Genomic DNA, 25,258 nt, shown 5'->3' with positions numbered 1-25,258 from the left:
GAAAAGAGAATAATGTGGGGGTTAACATAAGCATAATTAACCACCTCTCCCCCCTCCACCCGGTCTGACACTAAGACCCCTGTATGACCCCATAGGAATCTGACAACAGCCAATAGATATTAAAGGACATGTTCTTGCACAGGAACAGGGAGCTCAAATACACCCACTTTCAACTCCATTTTGTCAGCTGTGGTTTTGCTTCATCAATCAACCCTCCGTGTTCCCAATGTCTTTATCCCGGCTTGGAACTGAACCAGAGGGATATTTCTTGCAACAAGTCTTAGCATGTTCCGTGGCTCTAATTATGCTTTATCTAGTGAACAACGGTTCAGCCAACTGAACTGAGGTGGTGGAACGGAGCGGGAAGGAATGCAGGAACGAATCCCACAATAGCAAAAATTGCTTTTAAAAATAATAATAATAATAATAATAATAATAATAATAATAATAATAATAATAATAATAATAATAATAATAATAATATTGCAAGAAACTGTATTTACAAAACAACTTGGTCTTTGTTTTGGCTCTGACTCCCGGCCACCTTCTTTGCGAAAAGGGCTGCAAAACCTTTTGGGAGTTTGGCCCACAGGATGGAAACCTGATCAGACAAGAAGCAGAATAAATATTTCACACGCCAGGCGAATTAATGCCGGGTACAATTTCACGGAAGGAAGAGAACCACATTTGAGATGCTAATTTAGCCAACGTTGCTTTTGTAGCTAATACAGAAACCCAAACCTTAGCATCCTTCAGAACTGACCAACGACTGAACCAGAATTTTGATGGGGCGCTTTGCCAGTTAAAAACTGGGGATCAGGGAGAAGACCCCCCCCCCCAAAGGCATATTTTGAACAAAGTAAGATAGGAACTGCATTGTACGGGGAGTCCTCTGGTTACAACTGTTCGTTCAGCAACCGTTCGAAGTTGCAAAAAGTCAATTAGGAGTGTTTTTCACACTTACAACCGTCGTAGCCTCCCCATGATCACAAAATCAAAATTTGGACGCTGGCTAACAATCTCCTATTTATGACGGTTGCAACGTCCCGGGGTTTGCGAACTTTTGACAATCTGGGGGATTCTGGGAGTTGAAGTTCACAAGTCTTAAAGTGGCTGAAGTTGGACATCCCTGTTGTAAACCAAGGAGCAGGGCCAAATAATGTGTTGTTGGCTCCTTAACTGGGACTTTGTGCCCTGAGCAAAAGGCTCCCTCCGAGATATGAACTTAACTTTTCGTGAGTCAGCTTAGCTGCAGCTGTTTTCTAAGGCTAAACAGTTCTTTGCTGGGAAGTGATTGATGTGGCTTTTTCTGAGGAATTTTGTTTTGCCAGATTCTTTTTGTTTTCCTTTTATGATTGGTGATTCAGCTTTTACTGCACAGGGAGCCGGGTTTTGGGGGGGGGAGGGGAGGGGAGAAACGGGACAAAAGGTTTCACAACATAAACAGATAGAAAAATGGAGCCAGACTGGGCTGGGTGAGGCGGATGGGTAGTGTAGACAGAGAGAAAAAAAATATTTGGAGACAACTAGGAAGAAATCTAATAATCTATTTAATGGCATGTAGTTTACTCAGCTGATTTACCTACATGTTTTTCTTTCTTTTCTTTCTTTTTCTTTCTTTCCTTCCTCCTTTCCTTTTCTTCCTTTTCTTTTTCTTTTCTTTCTTCCTTCCTTTCCTTCCTTCTTCCTTCCTTTCTTTTCTTTCTTTCTATACCTATCCATCTGTCTGTCCGTCTGTCTGACTATCTATTCATCCATCCATCTATCTATCATCTATAAATCTATCACAGATCATCCATCCATCCATCCATCTCTATCTATTTATCTGTCTGTCTGTCTGTCTGTCTGTCTATCTATCTATCTATCTATCTATCTATCTATCTATCCATCTATCTATCTCTATCTCTATCTATCTATTTACTCTATGTACTCTATCTATCTATCTATCTATCTATCTATCTATCTATCTATCTCTCTATCCATCCATCTATCTATCTCTATCTCTATCTATCTATTTACTCTATGTACTCTATCTATCTATCTATCTATCTATCTATCTATCTATCTATCTATCTATCTATCTAATCTATCCTGTCTGTCTGTCTGTCTGTCTGTCTGTCTATCTATCTATCTATCTATCTATCTATCTATCATCTATCTATCTATCTATCTATCTTTCTATCTATCTCTCTATCCATCTATCTATCTATCTCTCTATCCATCTATCTATCTATCTCTATCTCTATCTATCTATTTACTCTATGTACTCTATCTATCTATCTATCTATCTATCTATCTATCTATCTATCTATCTATCTATCTATCTCAGCATAGGGAATTGGCTAGCTGAGGAATTCTGGGAGTTGAAATCCACAAGTCTTAAAATTACTAAATCTGGAGACCCTCGATCTATCTATTAAGAAAACTTACATGGCTTCTCAGCTCAGTCCCAGGCAGCCTACAAAAATAAACCCCAATACAGAAACTAAAAAAAAAAAAAAACCTCCCCTCCCTGGTGATAACCCTTAAATGAGCCATTTGATGGGCTCCATCCCACTCTGGGGTCTCCAGGCCCATTGGCAGAACCTCGTCTTCAGGGCCCTTTGAAAGTGTCAAGGTGGGGGCCAACCTGATTTCCGCAGGGATGAGAGCTACCACGGAGAAGGCCCTTCTTCTCGGTCCCACTAAACACCCCCTGCCTCCCTACTCTGGAGGGTTGGGTAGATATGACTGAGTGATGAAGCTGGTCCTTCAAACCACCTGGTCCTGGCCAGGTTGGGCTTTGAAAGTGACAACCAGGACCTTGAATTGTACCCAGACGCCAAGGCAGCTCCCTCAAGAGAGGTGACACTTGTGCAAATCTTGGCTTGCACAAAACCAATTGTTCCATCCCATTATGCACCCATTGAAGTCTTTCAAGGGCAGCCCCATGTAGAGCACATGGCAATAGTCAAGACAGGAGGTGACTATTGTGAGCAGAGATTATTGCCAAATAATGCAAATGTTTCTGATCCTTGGACTTCCCAATTAAGCAATATTAATTTGGAGAACCCAAATAAATTAGATGGAGGAGATTGCATAAGGGAGACAGTTCTCTCTCTCCCTCTCCCCCCTCCTTCCCTCCCTCTCAGGTACTCTCCCCGGCTAAATGTATACATTTCTAATGGAAGGGGACAAAACATGCAGTTTAGTTTACCAATGGGGTATTAGTGCTTTATAACTTGTGTTTAAGCCTAACATCTTAAAGCCAGTTTCTCCCACATTCCTTTTTGTTGTGGAAAATTTATTTCTTTGTTTTCCTTTCAAGGACAAGAAGAAAGTAAGTTTCCATAGAGGGAGGGAGGAGAGAGAAAAGGAGAGAGAGAGAGGGAGAGAGAGAGAGAAGATGGAGAGAGAGAGGGAGGGAAGGAGGAAAGAGAGAAAGAGAGAAGGAAAAAGAAAGAAAGAAGGAAGAAAGGAGAAGGAGGGAGGGAGTAAAGAGAGAAAGGAAAAGAAAGGAAAGAAAGAAAAAGAAAGAAAGGAGGGAGGGGGGAAGAGAGAAAGAAAGAAAGAAATAGAAAGAAAAGAAAGAAGAAAGAAAAAAAGAAAGAAGGAAGGAAGGAGGGGGAAGAGAGAAAGAGAGAGAGAAAGAAAAGAAAGAAGAAAGAAAAAAGAAAGGAAAGAAAGAAAGGAAAAGAAAGAAAGAAAGAAGGAGAGAGGGGGAAAGAGAGAGAGAGAGAAAGAAAAGAAAGAAAGAAAGAAAGAAAGAAAGAAAGAGGAAGGAAGGAAGAAAAGAAAAAAGAAAAGAAAAAGGAAAGAATCCACAATGCAAAGAGTCCTGGGAGGGAAGGGAGAACAAAAGATTTCTTAACCCAGCTGGATTATCTGAGATCAAAGAAATCCTGCAGGATCCCTCCAGGGAGAAGGTTACCAGCGTTCACCCTCCTTTTTAAGGGGAAAGGGGGAGAGCTCAGCCCAAACCCTCCTCTTCCTTCCCCATGAACGCAAATAAACTCCCCGAACTCCTCCTTCCCCAATTGGGGGGGGAGGGAGGGCGCAACCCGAGGAGAAAAGGCGCATTGTGGGGTCGCGCAAGGCTGGTGGAAACGGGGCCACCGGCGATTCCCACGTAGGGCCAACTGCTCTCAGAGTTTCCCAGGAATGGCCAACTCACTTCCTTGTCTGCAGAGGAGGCTCCCGGTTCTAATTCTGCACCCCTGGAAACAACACGACGAGGTCCTTCGCTCCAGAGGAGCACAGGCAGTCCTCGACTTACGACAGTTCGTTTAGTGACAGTTCAAAGATACAACAGCACTGAAAAAACGGTGTCTTAGGACCGTTTTCCACACTTATGACCTTTTCAGCATCCCCATGGTCACATGATCAAAACCTGGATGCAATGGGCCCCTATTTATGACTCTTCCTTCATTCCTTCCTTCCTTCCTTCCCTCTCTCCCTCCCTTCCTTTTCACCTCCTTCCTTCTCTCCCTTTTCACCTTCTTCCTTCTTTCCCTTCCTTTTCACCTTTCTTCCTGCCCTCCCTCCCTTCCTTTTCACCCCCTTCCTTCCTTCCTTCCTTCCTTCCTTCCTTACTTTTCACCTCCTTCCTTCTCTCCCTTCCTTTTCATCTTCTTCCTTCCTTCTCGACCTCCCTCCCTTTTCACCTTCTTCCTTCCTTCCTTCCTTCCTTCCTTCCTTCCTTCCTTCCTTCCTTCCTTCCTTCCTTCCTTCCTTCCTCCCCTTCCTCCTCCTTCTCCTTTTGCGACCTTCTGACAAGCCAAGTTCATGGGGAACCCAGATTCACTTAGCAAACCCTGTGACTCACGTCGCAAGTGCATGGATTTGCTTAAGGCTGGTTGTAAAAGGGAGCTCCCTCCCTCTGCTTAATGGTTGGCCTGGCCCTACAGAGCTGAAGAGCTGGCTTTGGCCTCTCTCCAATAGCTCAGCTTATAGTCAATGCTCACATTTTAGGTTGCTATGTATTTCTTGAGTGAAACTCTAAGTCAGCGCAAACTACAGCACCCATCACCCACTCCAGACAGCAATGACCTTGGAAAAAGAGTCCAACTCTTTTTCTAGGGCTTCTTGACAACCCTCCCCCCCTGTAGACCACCTAAAGCAGGGGTGTCCAAACTTGGCAACTTTAAGACTTGTGGATTTCAACTCCCAGAATTCCCCAGCCAGCTCTGCAGAGCTGGCTGGGGAATTCTGGGAGTTGAAATCCACAAGTCTTAAAGTTGCCAAGTTTGGACACCCCTGACCTAAATTTTAATAAGACCTAAAGACCTAAAGTTTTTAGTTATTATTATTAAATAATAATTATTAAAGTTTAATAAAACCTAAAGACCTAAAGTTTAATAAGTCCAACCTTGGCAACTTTAGGACTTGTGGACTTCAGCTCCCAGAATTCCTCAGCCAGCCATGATAGGTCATTATTGTGACTTTTGTGAACTGGGGGGGGGGGTGTAGAATTCCCATGGATTGTCCTTAGGATCCCATCCGAACAAGGAGGACCTCAGGAGGAAAGGGAGAAGCTGAAAGAGGAGGGAGGTGAATCCATGATCTTATCACGCTAGAAACTTTCTAAACACGCTTCGTTCTCACGAAACCAGGAACCAAAACAGGTCTGGACTGGACAAGAGTTGAAACACTGGAAGGGGTGTCTCTCTCCCCCCCCCCCCCCCCAATCTGTCTTTGGCAACACTCATCCAACCTGTCGGGATGCTTAAGACGCACTTCATCTTCTACTTTCTTTTCATTCAGTGGTTTCTGCAACCAGGTTTTCCTTCCTCGGAAAATCATGTGGGTGGTGAGATCCTGTTCCTTTTTCTCTTTTCTTTTTCCCTCCCTTTCCGCTTTCTCCCTTCTTTCCTTCCTTTTCTCTCTTTTTTTCCTTCCTTTTCTCTTTCCTTCCTTCCTTTTCTCATTTCCTTCCTTCTTTCCTTTTCTCTTTTCCTTCCTTCCCTCCTTTTTTCTTTTTTGTTTCCTTCCCCTCCTTCCTTCCTTCCTTCCTTTTCTCTTCTTTGTCTCCTTTCTTCCTTTTCTCTTTTCCTTCCTTTCTTTTCTCTTTTTCTTCCTTCCCCCTCCTTTTCTCTTTTTTGTTTCCTTCCTTTCCTTCCTTCTTTCCTTCCCTCCTTTTCTCTTTTTTGTTTCCTTCCTTCCTTTTCTCTTTCCCATTTCCTTCCTTTCCTTCCTTCCTCTTCCTTGTCTCTTTTTTTTCTTTCCTTCCTTTTCACTTTTCCTTCCTTCTTTCCTTTCTTCCTTCTTTCTTTCCTTGCTTCCTTCCTTTTCTCTTTTCCTTCCTTCCTTCCTTCCACGTTTCTCAACCTTGGCCACTTTAAGATGGATGGACATTGACTCCCAGAATTCCTCAGCCAGCCAATTCTGAGAGTTGAAGTCCATCCATCTTAAAAGAGGCCAAGATTGGAAAAACACGGCTTTATGAAGTGTATCCATGGGGGAAAAATGTTCTACTCTATGAAACAGGGAAGGTTCTGAATGCTCGCTAAGGCCTACTTTCAAAATAAAAAGAAAAGATGGCAATACGAAGTTTTGAAAGCAGGGCTTTTGGCCGTCAAAAGTCCTCTTGAACCTCTTCCAAGATACTCGGCATGCAGAAGCTCTCAGCTTTTACTCAGTGCTAACAATAGCTTCCCACTTCTCTTTCTCCCACTTCCCAGTTCCCTGTTCTTGGCATAGTTAAGTGGGTTGTGGGAATCCTTGCTAATGAATCGGAGCGCCTCTCCTTCCAGCGTTCTCTGAAAACACTCAATAGAAAACTAAACGGCATTAAACGAAAAGAAAAATTGAAAGCCAAAGAGCTCTTCTGCGTGTTTGTGTATGTTTGCCTTTGGGGCAACCAGAGAATGCAAAAACGATTCCCCTTGCTTTAATATATTCAAAAGTTTATAAAAAAAATCTGCTTGCTTTTCTACACAGCTAAAAATCCACAGTTGGAATCTGGCTGGGCTACAGTCAGCATCTTCGGGACGTCGAGATGTTTTATATTATACTTTTTATACTTTATATTTTTTTATAAGTCATTCTGTTTGGAAGTTTAGGTCCTGCCTTCCATTGGGTCGGTCCACCCCGAATGTTACAGATAAGGTGTCTCTTTCTTATGACATGCTCTATTTTTTAATTTCTAAAAAAGAAAAAAGCTAAAACTTTTCTATCCCATCGCTTAAAGATCTTTGAATGGTTGACTCTCACTGACAAGAGAAATCAGGAACTTTCTCATTTTTCCCGAAGTTGCTTAAGCTGCGAACAATTGGGGAAATATTATTTCTCCATTCCTGTTTTTAATTCCTTCTTCCTTTTTCTTTTCCTGCCCTGGATAGTCTTCCAGGCAGAAAAAAACTGGATGGCACACATTAGGGAAGGGAAAAAAACACACATACCAGAATCCATCTCTCTCTGTTTCATTTCCTGCAGAAATGAAGCAATCTAATTGCAGGGAGGAGATTTAAAAACATCAGGTCAGGTTTAATCCATGCCGGGGGTGGAGGTGGGGGGGCGATGACGGAGGCTGAGGGCAGGTTTATAGGGAACATCAACTGGATGGACCTGCAATTTTCACTGGGAATATTGTCTCCACAGCTCACAGCTACAAGTAAGTAGAGGCTTGGGATAGACTTAAGACCAACTTAAGATGAAGAGTGTGGAGTAGAGGAAAGAGGTAAGGGAAGAAGAGAGGGATAGGAGAGAGGGCAGAGTGAAGAGGAGGAGAGAAAGAAGGAGTGGAAAGGGGAAAAACGAAAAGGAGAGGAAGGAGAGGGGAAGGAGAGAGAAAGTATAGAAGGGAAGGATGACGGGAAGAAGAAAGGAGGTAGGGAGGAGGAGAAGAGCGGGAGAAGAAGGTGATGGATAGGGTACAAATATGGTGTATGAACAGAAGAGCCAATAATTTTTTTTGGGGGGGGGGTTGATGGTAAGACGAATTGATGTAAATATTTAATAATATAAAATAATATTGGTTATGTAACAGTATACATGTGGTTATTTGTTATGAAAAATAAAAAACTTTTTATTTTAAAACAAAAGACCAACTTTGGTTAGCAGGCAGAGGGAAGAATGTTTCCATCAAAATCATTCAGCTGAAAGAAAAAAATCCACTTTGATTTCTTTATCGTTTTAAAATAACTACAAGTTTGGCCTAATTAACGCCAAACAAAAATCGGCACGGGGGATTTATGGAAAGTGTGTTACGGGAGCAAATTAGGGAAATGTAAAATTAAGATACAGTAGAAGAATTAGGATATAGCGATAGGATAGGGGATAGGAAAGACCAGTTAAGATATACTAGTGAAAGAAAAGTATATATGTACTGTAATATAGGCAAAACAATAGTCTGATATAAATGGCTAAATATAACTAAGGAATAGTACATGAAAATAGAACCACACTCCTTCCCCAAATGTAATGAATTTGAATGAAATGAAAATTTAATTTTAAGTGAAATATAACATTTAACTCTTTTGTTTGTTTGTTTTTTACTTCACCAGCAAAATGTATTTTGTTAACAAGTTAAATTAAAATTAATTTAATGTAGATCTAATTTGTTAAAAGCAAATGTTTTGCCTGTCTAAAAAGATACGGAAGTGTGATTAAAATGATTTTTCAAGAGATTAAACGATACCCACAAAAATATTCATGGAGAATTGGTTTAATCCTTTAATGTATTACTTAATCTACCATCTGGAGCATCTGTGGCTCCTGTTTAGACGAGACAAAGCCATTTCCAAAATCAATAAAGAACACATTTTATTTTATTTTATTGTCTGAATTGTTCATGTCTAGGAAGTGCCGAACCCCTTCGTAGAGTGACTCTGGGGGGTGTACGAGTAACCTTAAAAATATAAAAACCATAAATTAAGCATTATACTAAAACAGTTAAAAACAAGAGTAAGACAATCAAAAATCAACATTTCTGAAGAGGTGGGGTCAATCTATTTTCTAAAGCACCTGAGGGCAGGACAATAACCAACAGATGGAAACTTTTCAAGGAGAGACGCAACCTAGAAGTAAGGAGAAATTTCTTAATAGTGAGAACAATTATGTAGTGGAACGCCTTGCCTCCAGACGTTGGGAGTTAAAAGTTGTGAGTTAAGTTGTGAGCCTCCAGAAGTTGTGAGTTAAAAACACTGGAGGTTTTTAAGAAGAGATTGGACAGCTGTTTGTCTGAATTGATAAGCGAGTCTCCTGCCTGAGCAGGGGGTTGGACTAGAAGACCTCTAAGGTCCCTTTCCCACCTGTTTAGGATGCTTCCCTCTGCTGAAGCATAAAGCAATGTTTGTTAAGACACCGGTGCTGAAAGCTAAGAAAGAAAGAAAGAAAGAAAGAGAGAGAGAGAGAGAGAGAGAGAGAGAGAGAGAGAGAGAGAGAGAGAGAGAGAAAGAAAGAAAGAAAGAAAGAAAGAAAGAAAGAAAGAAAGAAAGAAAGAAAGAAAGAAAGAAAGTCAGTCAGTCAGTCTGGAGAGGTCAAAAAAGTCAAATCAAAAGTCAGCAACCAGGCAGCCGAGATTTTTCATCCTTATATGTGGACTGTGATGTTTTGTATGTTGAATGAGGAATGTGTGAAGCTTTTACAATCTGATCTTTATGTAAGATATCAATAATACGTTTATATAAGATATTATACAATAGTGTTATATAATTGCTGATTACTAATTAGGAACTGGCTGATTACTATTAGCCAAGGTGCCTACACACCCATCTTTTGCAATTGTCCTGTTTTTTTCACTGCATTTTTCTCTTCCTTGCACACCGGACTTCTGCTCATCCTGGGCAGCACCCATCGAGGGAGCAATTCCCAACTATGACACCACCCCCCCCGTCTCCTTTGGGTTTCAGGGTGGGGGAGGGCTACAAATCCTGTTATTCTGCAGCTCCAGGAGACGGTGATGGGGACACCGGAGTAAAATGCCTTACTAAGAAAGAGTATTCGCCAGACACAGCAGGCATACCTGGTATGGGGCTTTTGCATCTGGGGGCTTCAATTTTGGCTGCAAATTCTGGAAATCTAAATTGAAATTGCAGACATTGATTGATCTGCGCGATCAAAGGAACATATGAATCTGGGAGGATTAATTTCTGCCTGGCCATCAATTGTTCTGTTATGTTCTTTTCCGTTCCATATTCTCCTTCTCTTCTCTTCTCTTCTCTTCTCCTCCACTCCACTCCACTCCATTCTTTTCTCTATTTCCTATTTCCTATTTCCTATTCTATTCTATTCTATTCTATTCTATTCTATTCTATTCTATTCTACTCTACTATATCTTCTATTCTATTCTATTCTATTCTTTATTTCCTTTTTTCTCTATTCTATTCTACTCTACTCTACTCTACTCTACTCTACTACTATTACTATTATTTCTTCTATTCTATTCCATTCTTTTTACTTATTTTATTTTGCTTTATTATCTTATTACATTTTATTTTTATTAATGATTTTATTTTTTGCTCCAGCAGGAAGTGCAACCATGAAGCTGGTGTTGGCTGTTGCAGTCCTCCTGATAACTTTGTCTGCGGTGGTGACAGGTAAGACCTGGGGAAGGACAGGGTTGCTTTCACTGGGAGGAGAAAACAGGCCCCTCCTCCGTCAGTGTGATGGATTGCTAGTAAGGAACTCTGGGGGATGGATGAATGGATGGATGGATGGATGGATGGATGGATAGATAGATAGATAGATAGATAGATAGATAGATAGGAGAGAAAGAGATATAGAGATGGAGGGAGGGAGACCGGCAGAGAGAGAGGATAGAGAGAGATGAGAGAGAGCATAGATAGATAGATAAATAGATAGATAGATAGATAGATAGATAGATGATAGATAGATAGATAGATAGATAGATGATAGATAGATAGATAGATAGATAGATGATAGATAGATAGATAGATGATAGATAGATAGATAGATAGATAGATAGATAGATAGATAGATAGATAGATAGATAGATAGATAGATGAGAGAGAAAGAGATATAGAGATGGAGGGAGGGAGACCGGCAGAAAGAGAGGATAGAGAGAGATGAGAGAGAGCATAGATAGATAGATAGATGAAAGATAGATAGATAGATAGATAGATAGATAGATAGATAGATGATAGATAGATAGATAGATAGATAGATAGATAGATAGATAGATGATAGATAGATAGATAGATGATAGATAGATAGATAGATGATAGATGATAGATAGATAGATAGATAGATAGATAGATAGATAGATGATAGATAGATAGATAGATAGATAGATAGATAGATAGATAGATAGATAGATAGATAGATGAGAGAGAAAGAGATATAGAGATGGAGGGAGGGAGACCGGCAGAAAGAGAGGATAGAGAGAGATGAGAGAGAGGATAGATAGATAGATAAATAGATAGATGAGAGAGAAAGAGATATTAGAGATGGAGGGAGGGAGACAGGCAGAGAGAGATGAGAGAGAGGAGATAGATAGATAGATATTTATATGTATTCAAATAGGCAAATGTTGCACAAATAAATAACATACATGATGCAAAAATGTTGCACTCCAACCCAAAATATCCGTTGTTTGTTGTGAGTTCCGAGTTTATTGAACCCGGTCTCAGTTTCTCAACACATAGCTGGATTCACACAGGCACCAGGACTAAGCTAAACAGAATTGGGTAGTTTGCAGTTCAGTATTTTGTGAGGCATCAAGTATTGTCCCACCATGTCATAACCATGTTCTGTGAACCAGGTTATTACATGAAGCCCTAACAACACGGCTTATTTGTTTCGATATCATGCTTGTTACATGAGCTCAACATGAAGTGTGGGCTTAGTGTTGGGTATAAGCAAGTAGCATGGTTGCTCTCTCAATTTATTTATCGCAAGACTCCAATGAAGACGGTGGGAAAGAGCCCACCCTGGCCCAGAAGTTTGAGAAGTATCAGAAGGAGGTCCAGACGTTTGTTGATAACCTTGGTGAGAAGACTAAGGCTGCTTTTCGTGAGTTCCACAACAGCGAATTCAGCAACAAAACCAGGTGAGTGTTTTTAGAGCTCATTTCCTTCCAACTATATATATTATTAGGAGGGAAGTAAGATAGGGTGAGTGGTCTTGGGGAAGGCATCTTGGCTGAGAATTCAAAGAGAAGAAGAAAGAAGGGAAGAGGAAAAGGAAAGAGGAGGAGGAGGGGGGAAAGGAGGAGGAAGAAGAGGAGGAGGAAGAAGAGGAGGAAGAAGAGGAGGAGGAGGAGGAGGAGGAGAAGGAAGAGGATGGAAGAAAGGGGAGAAGAAGAGGAGGAGGAGGAAGAGGAGAAGGAGGAAGAGGAGGAGGAAGAAGAGGAGGGAAGAGGAAGAGGAGGAGGAGGAGGAGGAGGAAGAAGAAGAGGGGAGCAGGAGGAAGAGGAAGAGGAAGAGGAGGAAGAGGATAGGAAGGAGGAAGATGAGGCTTCTCCAGAAGAACCCTTCTGGAGAACATCAGCCAAAGGAAGCCCATCTTAATATTTAGCATCAACCTTCTCCTTCATAAATTTGGAGAAAAGTTCTCCAGAGCATGTTTTCACACTGTTTGTATGTCCTGGTCTTTCATAATTCAGTTTTGGAAGTTATTCTGCAGCTCTTCCTCACTTCTGCCAATTTTGAAACCCTGGAAGAAGGCACATCTGCAGCCACCCAATTCTTATCCTCTGCTGATTAATTCTCCATCTGTGTCCGCCTCTTCCAACTATAAATACCTCACTGCCACCCCATAATAGAAGTAAAATTAATAATTAAATGCTGCCTTCCCATCCATGTTGTTAAAGAAGCCACAATGACATCCCAAGTGTCACGACATCATTGTGCAAACAGCATGAATTAGGCCACGTGGACCAATCCAAACATGATGTAAAGAAGGAACAGTATGTTGTGGCCCACCAGCAGAACTGGCAGCAGATTTGGACAGTGAGGAGGTTGGGGAGGAAGATGGGCCAGTCCTGGAGTCTGGGGAAGGCTCTGATGAGGGCTCTGTGTCGGAGGCAGAGAGGGGGAAAGAGCCATCTGACAGTTATCAGTTGCCTTCGGAGTCAGACATCAGTGGGGCAGAAGAACAGCTGGAGCCTGTTCCCAGTGTGCGCATGCGCAGAGTTGCCAGACGAAGGGAACCACTAAAGAACAGGGGTTGACTTGGGAGGAAGGCCACAGGTGGACAATGAATGGCCCCTCCCAGAGGAAATAAAAGAGGAGCAAAAGGGGAGTGGAGTTTGCAGGAGACCTTTCGTTCGCTTCATTGGTTCATGACTCTCCGAGACTCCTTGCCAGGTTTTGCAGATATTGGCCTGGCAGCTCTCCAAGCCAGAGAAGGTCTGTGACTGTAAATCCTCCCTTGAAAGACTTTGCTGGATGTGAATGAGAAAAATTCACAGTCAATTAATAAGAGAGTTTTTTTTTTGTCTGGACAAGGAGTTTGCTTCACGCTCTTGGGAAGCCTCGGTCAGAACTCAGTAGGTGATTTCCATCCGTTAGAATAAGGAGGTCATGATCCATGCGACATCATCTGACACCCCACCCCACCCACTTTGCAAGAGTTGGGTTATCTTTGAATGTATTTTGCTGAGCTGGGCATTTATTGGGGGGAAAAAATCCAAGCATTTGATATGGGGGGAAATTCCCTGCCTGCCAAACCACAATTCTTTTATTGCATGCAACGTTCTCTCTCTCTCTCTGTGATCTCAACGATGAAACTCTTTCCAGGATTAAAGATTTTCCTGGGGTTTTGCTTCCAAGACCGTCTTGCCCATCTGATTTTTTTTTCACCCCTGTGATTTCTTAAATTATCACCCTTTTTACGAATGGGGAGACTTCCTGGTTAAGATCGGCTTTCCATCAGTGGACAGCTGATGTCTGAGAGGCATAAGCAGAGCTAAAAGGGTGCAAAATATTATTTTTTTGGGGGGAGGGAATTGCCTCCAGTTCTTTTTGTGGATTGAGTTCCATGAATTCTCGATCCCCGCAGAGACACATTTTTAAGAAGCTAGGATCCCGGGTGCAAAACGTCAGCTGTAGATGGGCTGGCCTTTCCGGAACTGAGACGGTTTCCTCCATCAACCAGAAAGTGATGGCTTGAAAGCTGAAAAGAGAATATCAGCTGCCTAGATGAGCAAAAAAAAAAAAAAAAAAACCGAGCAAATTTTTATTTACTCAAAAGGGAAGGTTTACAGTATAATAAGCAGAGGGGCCTGACAGATGCAAACAGCCACCACTAGATGGAGACACAGAGCAACCCGAGAGGGCTCCATTGAGAAGATCCTATGCCCCAGTGATGGGCAGCCTGTAGCATGCTTGCCAGAGGTGCCACGCAGAGCCCTCTATGTGGGCACGGGCACCGTCACCAACTGGTTTTCACAAATGCCAGAGCACCAGAAAGTGGCCTGGAAAACAGGGTGTTTTCTGGACTGTTTTCAGGCTCTTTTGGGACCATTTTCTGGCCGGTTTGGGGGCTGTTTTTTTGAGCTGTTTTTGGCCCCGAAAAATGGCCTGAAAAATGACCCAAAACCAACCCATATGTCCAGCCCTTTTCATGCTGTTTTTAGGGCCAAAAATGGCCTGAAAATGGCCTGAGAAAAGCCCAGAAAACAGCCTGCAAAATGGCCCCAAAACAGGCAGGTGAGTGCCAGCCAGCCCCCTGGTTTTGGGTTTTGGGTGCTGTGGCATGCACACATGCATATGCCTGCCATGCGTTCCAGTTTGGGCACTCGGTGCTGAAAAGGTTCTCCATCACAGTCCTATGGGGAAGAAGAACCCTGGGGAGTGGGGGGGGGCACAAAGGGGTCCTTTGTGCTCTCTGAACTCAGTTGTTGTCTTGCAAAGGTTTCATCACCCAAACTAGGGAACATCTTCAGTGCTAGGTGAAATGGACTAGGGTCTCCTGCTTAAGCAGGGGGTTGGACTAGAAGACCTCGAACGTCCCTTCCAGCGCTACTCTGATTAACTTAGCTAGTCTTCTCTGCTGCCTCTTTGCTCTCTGGATTCCAGCCCCTCCCTGCTGGGAATCCAGACAGCATTCCATTACAAATTGACAGTCCTGCCTCGGGCAGGGGGTTGGACTAGAAGACTTCAAGATCCCTTCCAACCCTATGATTCTATGACAGCCTCAGGACAGCTGCCTTTCTAAATCCCTGCCGAGGAATGCCAGTCAGATTTTGGCAAGCAGATGGATTATCTGGAACTCTTGCTGGAGGCTCAATGAAACAGCCAAACCAGTTCCTGGATTAGCATGTCTGTTGTGACCGAGGCTTCCCGAAAGGATGAAGCCAACTCCTCGTCCCAACAAAAAAACTTTTTTATTAATTGACTGTGAATTCTGCTCATTCACATCCAGTAATGTCTTTCAAGGGAGGATTTACGGTCACAGACCTTATCTGGCTTGGAGAGCTGACAGGCCGATATCTGCAGAACTTGGCCAGGAGTCTCGGAGAGTCACGAACCAATTAAGCAAACTAATAGTCTCCTGCAAACTCCACTCCCCTTTTGCTCCTCTTTTATTTCCTCTGGGAGGGGACATTCATCGTCCACCTGTGGCCTTACTCCCAAGTCGACCCCTGTTCTTTAGCTGTTCCCTTTGTGTAGCAACTCTGCTCATGCACACACTGGGAACAGGCTCCAGCTGTTCTTCTGCCTCACTGATGTCTGACTCCGAAGGCAGCTGGTAACTGGCATATGGCTCTGGCCTCCCTCTCTGCCTCCAACGCAGAGCCCTCATCCGAGCCTTGACTGAAAGTACAATTTTCTCCCTATCTCCTTGACCATGGAAACAACTTGGGGAAGGTCCTTTCTATGCTCTTCCCGGGCCCATTGTGCAGATGAGGGCTAGGCTGCCTCTTATCTGACTGTTCCCTTGGCAGCATCTCTTAATCCAAGTCTCCCCCAAGGTCTTTCCCGCATGGCAAGAGATTGGGAGCTGTGCGGATGGCAAGAAAACCACTCACCGTTTCTCTCGTCCTTGGCAGGAATTGGCTTTCCGAGACTTTCCAGAAGTTGAAGAAAAAGCTTGAACCCCTGACCTCCCAAGATGGATCTGACTGAACGTCCCTCAATTCCGTCACTGAGAGAGGAGATGGTCTTGCAATCCCAACCGTAGCAGTGGAAAAAAGGGATTGAACACAAGCTCTAACCCAGGCATCTCCAAACTTGACAACTTTAAGGCTTGTGGACTTCAACTCCCAGCTGGCTGGAGAATTCTAGGAGTTGAAGCCCACAAGTCTTAAAGTTGCCAAGTTTCAAAGACCTCTGCTCTAATCCTTCATTTTCTACTTTCTTTGGCTACTGCTATGTATTGTTACTCCCAACCTGTTGTTAGACGTAAATAAAGAGAGAAAAATTAAGTAGGAGAAATGAGTCGTTTGTAATCATTTCTTTCTAAAACGTTGTCAGCGAATAAGACCCGTGGTGGCGCAGTGGTTAGAGTGCAGTACTGCCAGCTACTTCTGCCGCCTACTGGCTGCCTGCAATTCGACAGTTCGAATCTCACCGGCCCAAGGTTAACTCAGCCTTCTGTCCTTCCGAGGTGGGTAAAATGAGGAGCCAGATTGTTGGGGGCAAGAGGCTGACTCTGCAAACCGCTTAGAGAGGGCTGTAAAGCACTGTGAAGCGGTATATAAGTGTCTAAGGGCTATTGCTCTTCCTTCCTTCCTTCCTTCCTTCCTTCCTTCCTTCCTTCCCTCCCTCCCTCCCTCCTTCCCTCCTTCCTTCCTCCCTCCCTTTCATCCTTCCATGGTGCACAGTGGTTAATATGCAGTATTGCAGACCAACTCTGTTGACTGCCAGTAGTTCAATTCTCACCTGCTCAAGATTGTCTCAGTCTTTCGTCCTTCCGAGGTGGGTCAAATGAGGAGCCAGATTGTTGGGGGCAAGAGAGGCTGACTCTGTAAACAGCTTAGAGAGGGCGCTAAAGCACTGTGAAGCGGTATATAAGTCTAAGTGCTATTGCTATTGCTATCAGGATGGTACAATTAGGATTTTAATCGTTACCTCCTTTAGATTTTCAAGTTTTCTTTTATTTTCCCCTGCATTGGCCATCTATTATTATTATTATTTGCAAGATCAAGGCCCAGATTTGATTTTGAGTGCATTCACAAATATGTTTCACGTTTCCTTCTCGCCCTACAAAAACCATTTTAAAAAAACGGATGAAGCGACTTTTCAAATACATGTTTACAAGCAGTCCTCGACTTACGACCCCAATTGAGCCCTGTTGCTAAGCGAGACAGCTCTTAAGTAAAGTTTTCCCCATTTTATGACCTCTTTCTTATCGCAGTTGTTCAGTGAATCACTGCAGTTGTTAAGTGAGTAAAAGTGTTGCAAAGGTGGCTGGATGGTGTCCTTGAAGCAGTCGGCGTGAGCTTCAATGGACTCCGGAGGATGGTAGAGGACAGGAAGGCCTGGAGGAACGTGGTCCATGGGTCAGACACGACTTCGCAACTAACAACAACTAAGTCGACGGCTACCTGAAATTTGGAAGGAAAATATTTTGCCCTGCGCTTAGATTCTCAACCTTTCCGTGTGTCTTTGTGTGTGTCTTTCCTAGACCTGATTCTGAGCATATTTTATTTCTGGAAATGGAAAAACGTCTCTGGCTTATGGTAACCCTTCAAATAAGCATTCTTCAATGGGTCTTAGAAGATTTTTGAAGGCCTCCTTCAGATACAGTTGGTTGATCAGTGACCAGGAGCAAATATTGCCAAAGATCTAAGCAAACTGTCCTTGTCTCTTTCACTTCTGTCTAGTCATCACGTTGGAGGCTTGAGTAAATATTCCTTTGGACCCGTAGTTGCTCTGAAGCTCTGCTGCTGGGGACTTTTCATAGACAAGGTCCTTCTGAACCAGGGGTGGGTGCCAGCTATTGCTACTATTGGTTTGCTCGGGGACGTGCTTCGCACGCATGCTTAGTACTAACAAAAATTGCTTCTGCGCATTTGCAGAAGCAAAAACCCATGATGGCGCCACCTATGGCACCGCCGAGAGAACTGGTTCGGGGGGCGTGGCAGGCCAAGTTACTACCTACTCGGCTGAACTGGTCCCAACCGGTAGGAACCCACCTGAACGTGGGAGAGATCAGATCAGGGAAACATGGAGGTCGGGAAGAAATGGTCTCTTTTAACGCTTCTTTGTTATTGGAGCAGGGGTGTCCAACTCAAGGCCCGAGGGCCGGATCTGGCCCAGAGGGCCAGCCTGGAAACAGCAAAGGACTGGTCCGCGGTGCCTCTGCCAGTGAAAACAGAGCTCGGGAGGGTCACACATGGCCTGTCCGGGCTCCGTTTTCAGCTGTGATGGCCTCTTGCAGCCCTCTGCCAGTGAAAATGTAGTCCAGGCAAGACACAAGCAGACTTCCATCCATTCCTTCTTGTCTTGCCTCATCATGGAGAATGCTTGCCTCGAATGTAGAATGTAGAAGATCTACCTAAATCTTCTTTGATGACCCTGTCTACCTAGAGAAGTTCTATCTTGTTGTTAGTTGCGAAGTCGTGTCTGACCCATCACGACCCCATGGACAGCGTTCCTCCAGGCCTTCCTGTCCTCTACCATCCTCTGGAGTCCATTTAAGCTGACACCGACTGCTTCCGTGACTCCATCCATCCACCTCATTCTCTGCCGTCCCCTTCTTCTTTTGCCCTCCATCGTTCCCAGCATGAGGCTCTTCTCCAAGGAGTCCTTTTTCCTTCTCATCAGGTGGCCAAAGTCTTTGAGTTTCCTCTTCAGGATCTGGCCTTCCAAAGAGCAGTCAGGATTGATCTCCTCTAGGACTGACCGGTTGGATCGCCTTACAGTCCAAGGGACTCAATGCAGGAGTCTTCTCCAGCACTATAGTTCAAAGGCCTCCATTCTTTGGCCCCCAGCCTTTCTTATGGTTCATCCTTCACAGCCATCCATTGCAACTGGGAAAACCAGAGCCTTGACTATAAGCACTTTTGTTGGCAGGGTGATGTCTCTGCTTTTTAGTATGCTGTCTAGATTTGCCATAGCTTTCCTCCCCAGGAGCAAGCCTCTTTTAATTTCTCGGACCTATCTAGATAGTCTCTAAGGATCAACAATCCACACCCGATCCAAATAGCTCGTGGCACTCCTGATTGGTGGCAATTCCAAAGATTTCCCCCCTGACCAGATCCCCAAAAGGGTGCCTTTAATTAGAATTGATATCCTTCCAGATTCCTCCATCATGCTTCAAAGATCATTGCTAAGTTTGGTTTTCCCGTGCCATCACACTCCGATTCTGTTTGCTTAGACTTTGAACGGAAAAGGGGGACGTGCCGTTTGCGAGAAGGTGGGCAATCATTTTGGATGGGACTTTGCTTGTTGTTTTTTTTTAAATGTTAGCAAGACTTCAGCCACGTATAAATGTCCTGCTTTTCACGCAAGCGCCAGCCGGATCCGATTCTTCCCACCATAGCTGGATAAGAGAACGTGAGTGTGACGGAATACCTTAACTTCTGGGATTGTGCAAGAGAGCCAATGAAATTGGAATATTTGGGTGTGGAAGGAAGAAGGATATAATAATTTATAATGTTGGAAATTGGAATATTGGAATATTTGGGTGTGGAAAAAAGAAAAATAGAATTATAACGTGCACGGGGCAGCCAAAACAAATGGCTAAATAAGAAGAAATGAAATCTGTGGCTTACCAGGGCATATCCCCTACAGATGACATGGAAGGTAGAACCTTCTAGATCCTAATGGTGGAGTCTTTGCCTTAAGTCCTAATTTTGGTGGAAGAGACAAACCAGGTGTGGTAACAGGCAGCCCCGGGATTCAGCCAGCCCAACCTAAGCATCAAAGTTGGATATTAGGAAATAAGCCTCGGATCTCAAACCACCTTATCATGCTTCACAGATTAAGAGAGTTGGAAGCGGCCTTGTAGGTCATCTAGTCCAACTTTATAGAGGCCTTGCTGATTCTAAACTGGGGTGGATTTCCCCCCATCCCCAAAAGATCAGAAAGCTATTTCCCCATTGTTGTTGTTGTTGTAATTTTTGCATGTCGGATAATGCATTTTACAAGGGCCATCTTGTAACCATCTTTTAATCATCCTATAGAAGAGAATATTTGTAGCTTAATATTCGAACGGTGGACTCCTTGATGCTCTTTGAGCATGGTTGTTTAACCCTCCTGTCTCGCCAGCGATCAGGATTGGGGCCAGGGGTGCCTAAAGGATTTGGAGAGCCAAGACTTATGTAGGCAAACCTTCCCTTAACTCGTTGGATTTCAGTCTACCCGAACGTCTCATATATTTCATTTTAGGTCTTCAAAAACCATTTGAGAAACAGAGAAGAAGTTGGACGTTTGACACCCAAAAGGTACGGCTGGGTCATTTCTAGAAAATAGCTGTCGCAATTTTTCGGATTAGGCACCTATGCTACAAGCAGATTCCCTTCAGGTGGGGAAAGGAATCCTCCACAATCAGGACCAGAATTTCCGTTGCTAAGCAAGGCAATTGCTGAATGAATTCATCCGATCTTACAATCTTCGTTCCCTTTGTTGAACTAATAAAGGAGAATATTTTGTAGCTCAGGATTGACCCAAGGGATCCTCAACACTCTCTGAGCTTGCTTGGTTTCTTGCAGGCGTTTCATGACCCAGCTAGGTAAGATCATCAGTACTAGAAAGGAGTGGGAGTTTGTGGAGAGGAGGAGGAGGGGGAGGAGAAGAAGGGATGAAGGAAAAGGGATGAGAAGGAGAAGGATGAGAAAGAATAAAGGGAGGAGGAGGAGAAGGGATGAAGGACAAGGGATGAGAAGGAGAAGGATGAGAAAGAATAAAGGGAGGAGAAGGAGAAGGGATGAAGGACAAGGGATGAGAAGGAGAAGGATGAGAAAGAATAAAGGGAGGAGAAGGAGAAGGGATGAAGGACAAGGGATGAGAAGGAGAAGGATGAGAAAGAATAAAGGGAGGAGAAGGAGAAGGGATGAAGGACAAGGGATGAGAAGGAGAAGGATGAGAAAGAATAAAGGGAGGAGAAGGAGAAGGGATGAAGGAAAAGGGATGAGAAGGAGAAGGATGAGAAAGAATAAAGGGAGGAGAAGGAGAAGGGATGAAGGAAAAGGGATGAGAAGGAGAAGGATGAGAAAGAATAAAGGGAGGAGGAGGAGAAGGGATGAAGGAAAAGGGATGAGAAGGAGAAGGATGAGAAAGAATAAAGGGAGGAGAAGGAGAAGGGATGAAGGAAAAGGGATGAGAAGGAGAAGGATGAGAAAGAATAAAGGGAGGAGGAGGAGAAGGGATGAAGGAAAAGGGATGAGAAGGAGAAGGATGAGAAAGAATAAAGGGAGGAGGAGGAGAAGGGATGAAGGAAAAGGGATGAGAAGGAGAAGGATGAGAAAGAATAAAGGGAGGAGAAGGAGAAGGGATGAAGGAAAAGGGATGAGAAGGAGAAGGATGAGAAAGAATAAAGGGGGAGGAGGAGAGGAGGACCTCACAGTCCTTTTCTTGCAGACATTTCATGACCCAGCTAGGTAACACCATCAGTGCTAGAAAGGAGTGGGGTTTATAGAGAGGAGGGGGAGGAGAGGGGAGAGGAGCCGGAGGAGAAGGGATGAAGGAAAAGGGATGAGATGGAGAAGGATGGGAAAGAAGAAAGGGAGGGGGAGGAGGAAGAGGATTGTAGGGTCTTCGGTGCTCTTTGAGGCTTGGTGGTTTTCTTGCAGACATTTCATAACCAAAATAGGTAACTTCATCAGTACTAGTCCCTTCTGTCTGGGGGGGGGGGGGGGCTGCTTGAAAGTTTAAGTATATGGTTCAATCTCAGTCACTGGATTTCATGGACTACAAATGGGTGTTTGGTGCCCCCTGAGATCAGTGGCTTTTTTTTTTTACCGGCGTCACTAATAAACCACACATCAAGCCGGGATCCGCCATGTCAAAGAAGGCCTGTGACTTCAGAGTTACCCCAATGTTTGTTTACCTTGGCCCATTTTTCTCGTCCAAATCTTAGGCAAAGCGGTCGCAGAGATGAGCCTGAAATGGTCGGCAGCTTCAGTCCTCCTCCTGCTCCTCCTCTGTTCAGGTTAGTTTTCATCCCACCGCTTTTTCTTTCGCCATAGATATTTTTATTTTATTTTCATTTGTCGCGCACAGTCAGCCAAAGGTTTGGACTGGATCGGGCATTTTTTCCCGCCGATCCAGTCCTTCCCAAAGACCCGCGACAGACAGAGATTGCTGTTTGATGGTGTTGCAAATCGCGTCGCAGGATCAGAGGTGGTTTCCTACCAGTTTAGACCAGATCGGCCGAGTAGGTAGTAACTTGCCCTGCCACGCCCCCGAATTGGTTCAATCGGCGGCGGCGCCATCTTGATTTTTGGCTTTGCGCATGCGCCGAACAATCTTCATTGCAAAAATTTAATTTCCCCCCTTTTCTAACATGCGCATGCGCAGACCTTTTTTAGGTGCAAATGCGCCCCCAGTAATGCCGGAAGGAAACCACCGCTGCGCAGGATGGAAGCCGTTGCAAGTGAAGCTGTCTTTTGCAATTGACTAACCGGGAAATATGTCAATGCCAATGATGCTCAAGGGCAGCTCCAGTTGTTTTGGGATTGCAAGGCCCCTCTTATCATTTATTTTATAATTTAGGATTTGATTTTTCTTTATAGGTAGTCCTCATCTTACGATGGTCCACTTAGCGGCCGTTCAAAGTTACAACAGCACTGAAAAATGCGACTTAGCCCCGTTTTTCACAGTTACCACCTTTGCAGCAGCCCCGTGATCACGCAATCAAGATTCAGATGCTCGGCCACTGACTCATATTTATGACGGTTGCCGGGTCCCAGGGTCCCATAATCCCCTTTTGCGAACTTTGGACAAGCAAACTTAATGGGGAAGACAGATTCGCTTAACAACCGGATTACTAACTTATCATCTGCAGCGATTCACTTAAGAACCGAGGCAAGCGAAGCCATACAATGGGGCAAAATTCACTTATTAAGTGTCTCACTTAACAACATAAGTTGGGGGCTCCATTGTGGTTCGTAAGCCGAGGACTACCTGGGTTTTAATTATTTTATTTTATTTGGGTCTCAAAGGTGGGAATTGCAATCAGAATGCGTGTAGAAGAAACCCAAGCCAAGTAGTCTTGTCAACCAAACTCAAGGCGATTCAATCTTTGCCCACCTTTAATTCTCTTTGGCTTCCCCCCTCCCCCCCAGAGGTCCTCAGCTCCAGCGTACAGAAGAGGGGTGCTGAGGAGAAGACGGTGATGAGCCAAATCCAAGGTACAGCTCAGGGCTACTTCGATTACGTCTCCGATGTGACAAATTCCTTGGTAGAAAAAGTCAAATCCTTGGACATCAGCCAGCGAATTTTGTAAGGAAATGACAGGGGCCGAATATTCCTTTCCTTTATGGTGATATTATTTATTTTATCCATCCTTTGTTTTATCCATCCTTCATTTTATGCTTTCGTTATCCTTCTTTTATTTATTACATTACTAGCTGATAACCTGGCGTTGCCCGGGTATTTATTTATAGGGAGAAAATGTCCGGACCAAACGTAATTTCTAATGTTAGATTTCCCCTCTTACCAGAGGGCGCCCCCTTGTGGAGTACTGTGAAGCTGTTACCATGGCAACTCCAATGGGCTGTACAGTAGAAGCCATTTGAAGGCACAACAGGCTGTATCGTAACAGAACACACACCCTGAGGGGTTTTAGGGGTGTCTTACCCCCACAGTATTTGTTTCCAGAGAGTAAGTCATCTGTGTACCAAGTTTGGTTGAAATTGCTCGAGGAGTTCCAGAAACATAACACCCACAGCCATTTTTATATATATAGATAAGTATCTAGAAGTGGCGAGCATACCTAATACTCTTTCCTCTATTACTTTCCCCACACTAACCCTGAGGTAGTTTGGGTTGAGAGGGAATGACTAGCGCCCAAAGTCACCCAACTGGGTTTCATACCTAAGGCAGAACTAGAACTCACAGTCTCCTGGTGATTGGCCCAAACTAGCTTTCATGCCTAAAGTGGGACTAGAACTCACTCTCTCCTGGTGATTGGCCCAAAATCACCCAGCCGGCTTTCATGCCTAAGACGGGACTAGAACTCACTTTCTCCTGGTGATTGGCCCAAAGTCACCTAGCCGGCTTTCCCCAAGACTGATTCAAGGCCAATTTTAGCTTCTCCTGTATTCAATAATTAGGTTTTCTGGTAAAATTAAAATTATGATCCAACTTGGGTGGGGGGGAGGGCAAACATTTCAAGGAGTTGCTTATTTCAACCTTCAGAGCTTTACGGCAACGGAGTGCCAAAAACTATCCAAAGCTAGATCTCTGTCAAAAGTCTCAGAGCACATTGTTGACAATTACAAGTAGTCCTTGACTTCCAATCACTCCCTTTAGCAACCGTTCATAGTTTAACGGCACTGCAAAAAAAAAAAAAAAGAAACAGGACTTACACCTGGTTTTCAACACTCGCAATCGTTGCAACACCCCCAATGGTTGTGCGACTAAAACTCGGGCACTTGACCACCGGTGTGAACTTACGGCGGTTGCAGGATCCGAGGGTGATGTGTGAGCCCCTTCAGCTGACTTCTGACCAGCGAAGTCAATTCCTTGACAACCCTGTAATTCGCTTAACAACAGTGGTGATTCGCTTAACAGTGGTGGCCCAAAAGGGGCACATCAACTCAACTGACTGCTCTCTGGCTTAGCCACAGTGACAGAAACCCTGTTTTGGTCGTGTAATACGAGGATTATGTGCCGTGAGAAGAAATCGTTGTTGTTCCTTGCGAAAGGGCTGGCGATCTGACAGATGTCCTCTCTTCTTTTCTTTTCTTCCTTTCTTTCCCAGGAGCAGCTATAACAACTTCGTACAAACTGTGGACACCTATAGAAACATTCTCACCGATCAAGTGGTATACTTCTGGCACGATTAAGGAGCCTGCCATACAGCCCACCCCACACCGTGCCCCTGTGTGTGTGTGAGAGAGAGAGAGAGAGGGAGGGAGGGAGGGAGGGAGGAAGGGAGGGAATGTTCCCAGCAATTCCCGGTCTGGCTTTCCATATTTTTTTTCCTGGGAGAGCGATGTTCTTCTGCTTAGCATGTTAATAAAGTTTGTTTCCTACTGAGACAACTCTCTGATTCCTGCTTGGGGTAGTTGGGGGGGGGGGTTGGACTAGATGACCTACAAGGTCCCTTCCCACTCTGTTAATCTAATCAAACCTTCCAACTCTGTTATTCTGATGACCTATAACCCTTTTCATGAAACGAAAAGAAGGTTTGGCTTCTTTAGTGAGATCCGAGTTTCCCTATTTTGGAAGCTCAAAAAAGAAGCCCATTCAATAGCTGCTCT

The 25,258-nt window shown here is 44.0% G+C and overlaps 2 protein-coding genes across 5 annotated transcripts; both read left to right on the top strand.

Annotated features, from left to right (window-relative positions):
* The first annotated feature begins 7,482 nt into the window (after positions 1 to 7,482).
* On the top strand, positions 7,483 to 16,319 carry APOC1 (apolipoprotein C1). 3 transcript variants are annotated; one of them, XM_081962795.1, is made up of 4 exons: positions 7,483 to 7,591; positions 10,449 to 10,517; positions 11,839 to 11,989; positions 15,935 to 16,319. In XM_081962795.1, exons 1-4 carry the CDS (start codon positions 7,498 to 7,500, stop codon positions 16,008 to 16,010), a joined length of 390 nt encoding a protein of 129 aa, XP_081818921.1. In that variant the 5' UTR covers positions 7,483 to 7,497; the 3' UTR covers positions 16,011 to 16,319. The 3 variants fall into 3 exon arrangements, with proteins under 3 accessions (XP_081818921.1, XP_081818920.1, XP_081818919.1); XM_081962794.1 differs by having other exon boundaries at positions 10,446 to 10,517; XM_081962793.1 differs by lacking the exon at positions 7,483 to 7,591 and adding an exon at positions 9,781 to 9,946.
* A 2,957-nt stretch (positions 16,320 to 19,276) lies between these two features.
* LOC309396984 (uncharacterized protein) lies at positions 19,277 to 24,934 on the top strand. Of its 2 annotated transcripts, XM_081962635.1 has the most exons (5): positions 19,283 to 19,385; positions 20,220 to 20,275; positions 21,910 to 21,981; positions 23,117 to 23,273; positions 24,757 to 24,930. In XM_081962635.1, exons 3-5 carry the CDS (start codon positions 21,927 to 21,929, stop codon positions 24,839 to 24,841), a joined length of 297 nt encoding a protein of 98 aa, XP_081818761.1. In that variant the 5' UTR covers positions 19,283 to 19,385; positions 20,220 to 20,275; positions 21,910 to 21,926; the 3' UTR covers positions 24,842 to 24,930. The 2 variants fall into 2 exon arrangements, with proteins under 2 accessions (XP_081818760.1, XP_081818761.1); XM_081962634.1 differs by lacking the exon at positions 20,220 to 20,275 and having other exon boundaries at positions 19,277 to 19,385; positions 24,757 to 24,934.
* Positions 24,935 to 25,258: the final 324 nt, after the last annotated feature.

The sequence above is a fragment of the Natrix helvetica genome (genome assembly GCF_964273705.1).
Source record: "Natrix helvetica genome assembly, chromosome: 9".
NCBI lineage: Eukaryota > Metazoa > Chordata > Lepidosauria > Squamata > Natricidae > Natrix > Natrix helvetica.
The sequence above is the reverse complement of the archived record's forward strand: the minus strand, read 5'-3'. Positions and strand labels throughout refer to the sequence as shown.

Bases quoted from the DNA above. Each gene is read 5' to 3' on its own strand.
- LOC309396984 (XM_081962634.1), top strand. From the start codon at position 19,292: ATGTTAGCAAGACTTCAGCCACGTATAAATGTCCTGCTTTTCACGCAA. The intron at 21,982-23,116 runs GTTAGTTTTCAT...CCTCCCCCCCAG, and splicing joins CCTGCTCCTCCTCTGTTCAG to AGGTCCTCAGCTCCAGCGTA. The intron at 23,274-24,756 runs GTAAGGAAATGA...TTTCTTTCCCAG, and splicing joins GACATCAGCCAGCGAATTTT to GAGCAGCTATAACAACTTCG.
- APOC1 (XM_081962793.1), top strand. From the start codon at position 9,796: ATGACACCACCCCCCCCGTCTCCTTTGGGTTTCAGGGTGGGGGAGGGC. The intron at 9,947-10,448 runs GTATGGGGCTTT...TTGCTCCAGCAG, and splicing joins AGACACAGCAGGCATACCTG to GAAGTGCAACCATGAAGCTG. The intron at 11,990-15,934 runs GTGAGTGTTTTT...CGTCCTTGGCAG, and splicing joins GAATTCAGCAACAAAACCAG to GAATTGGCTTTCCGAGACTT.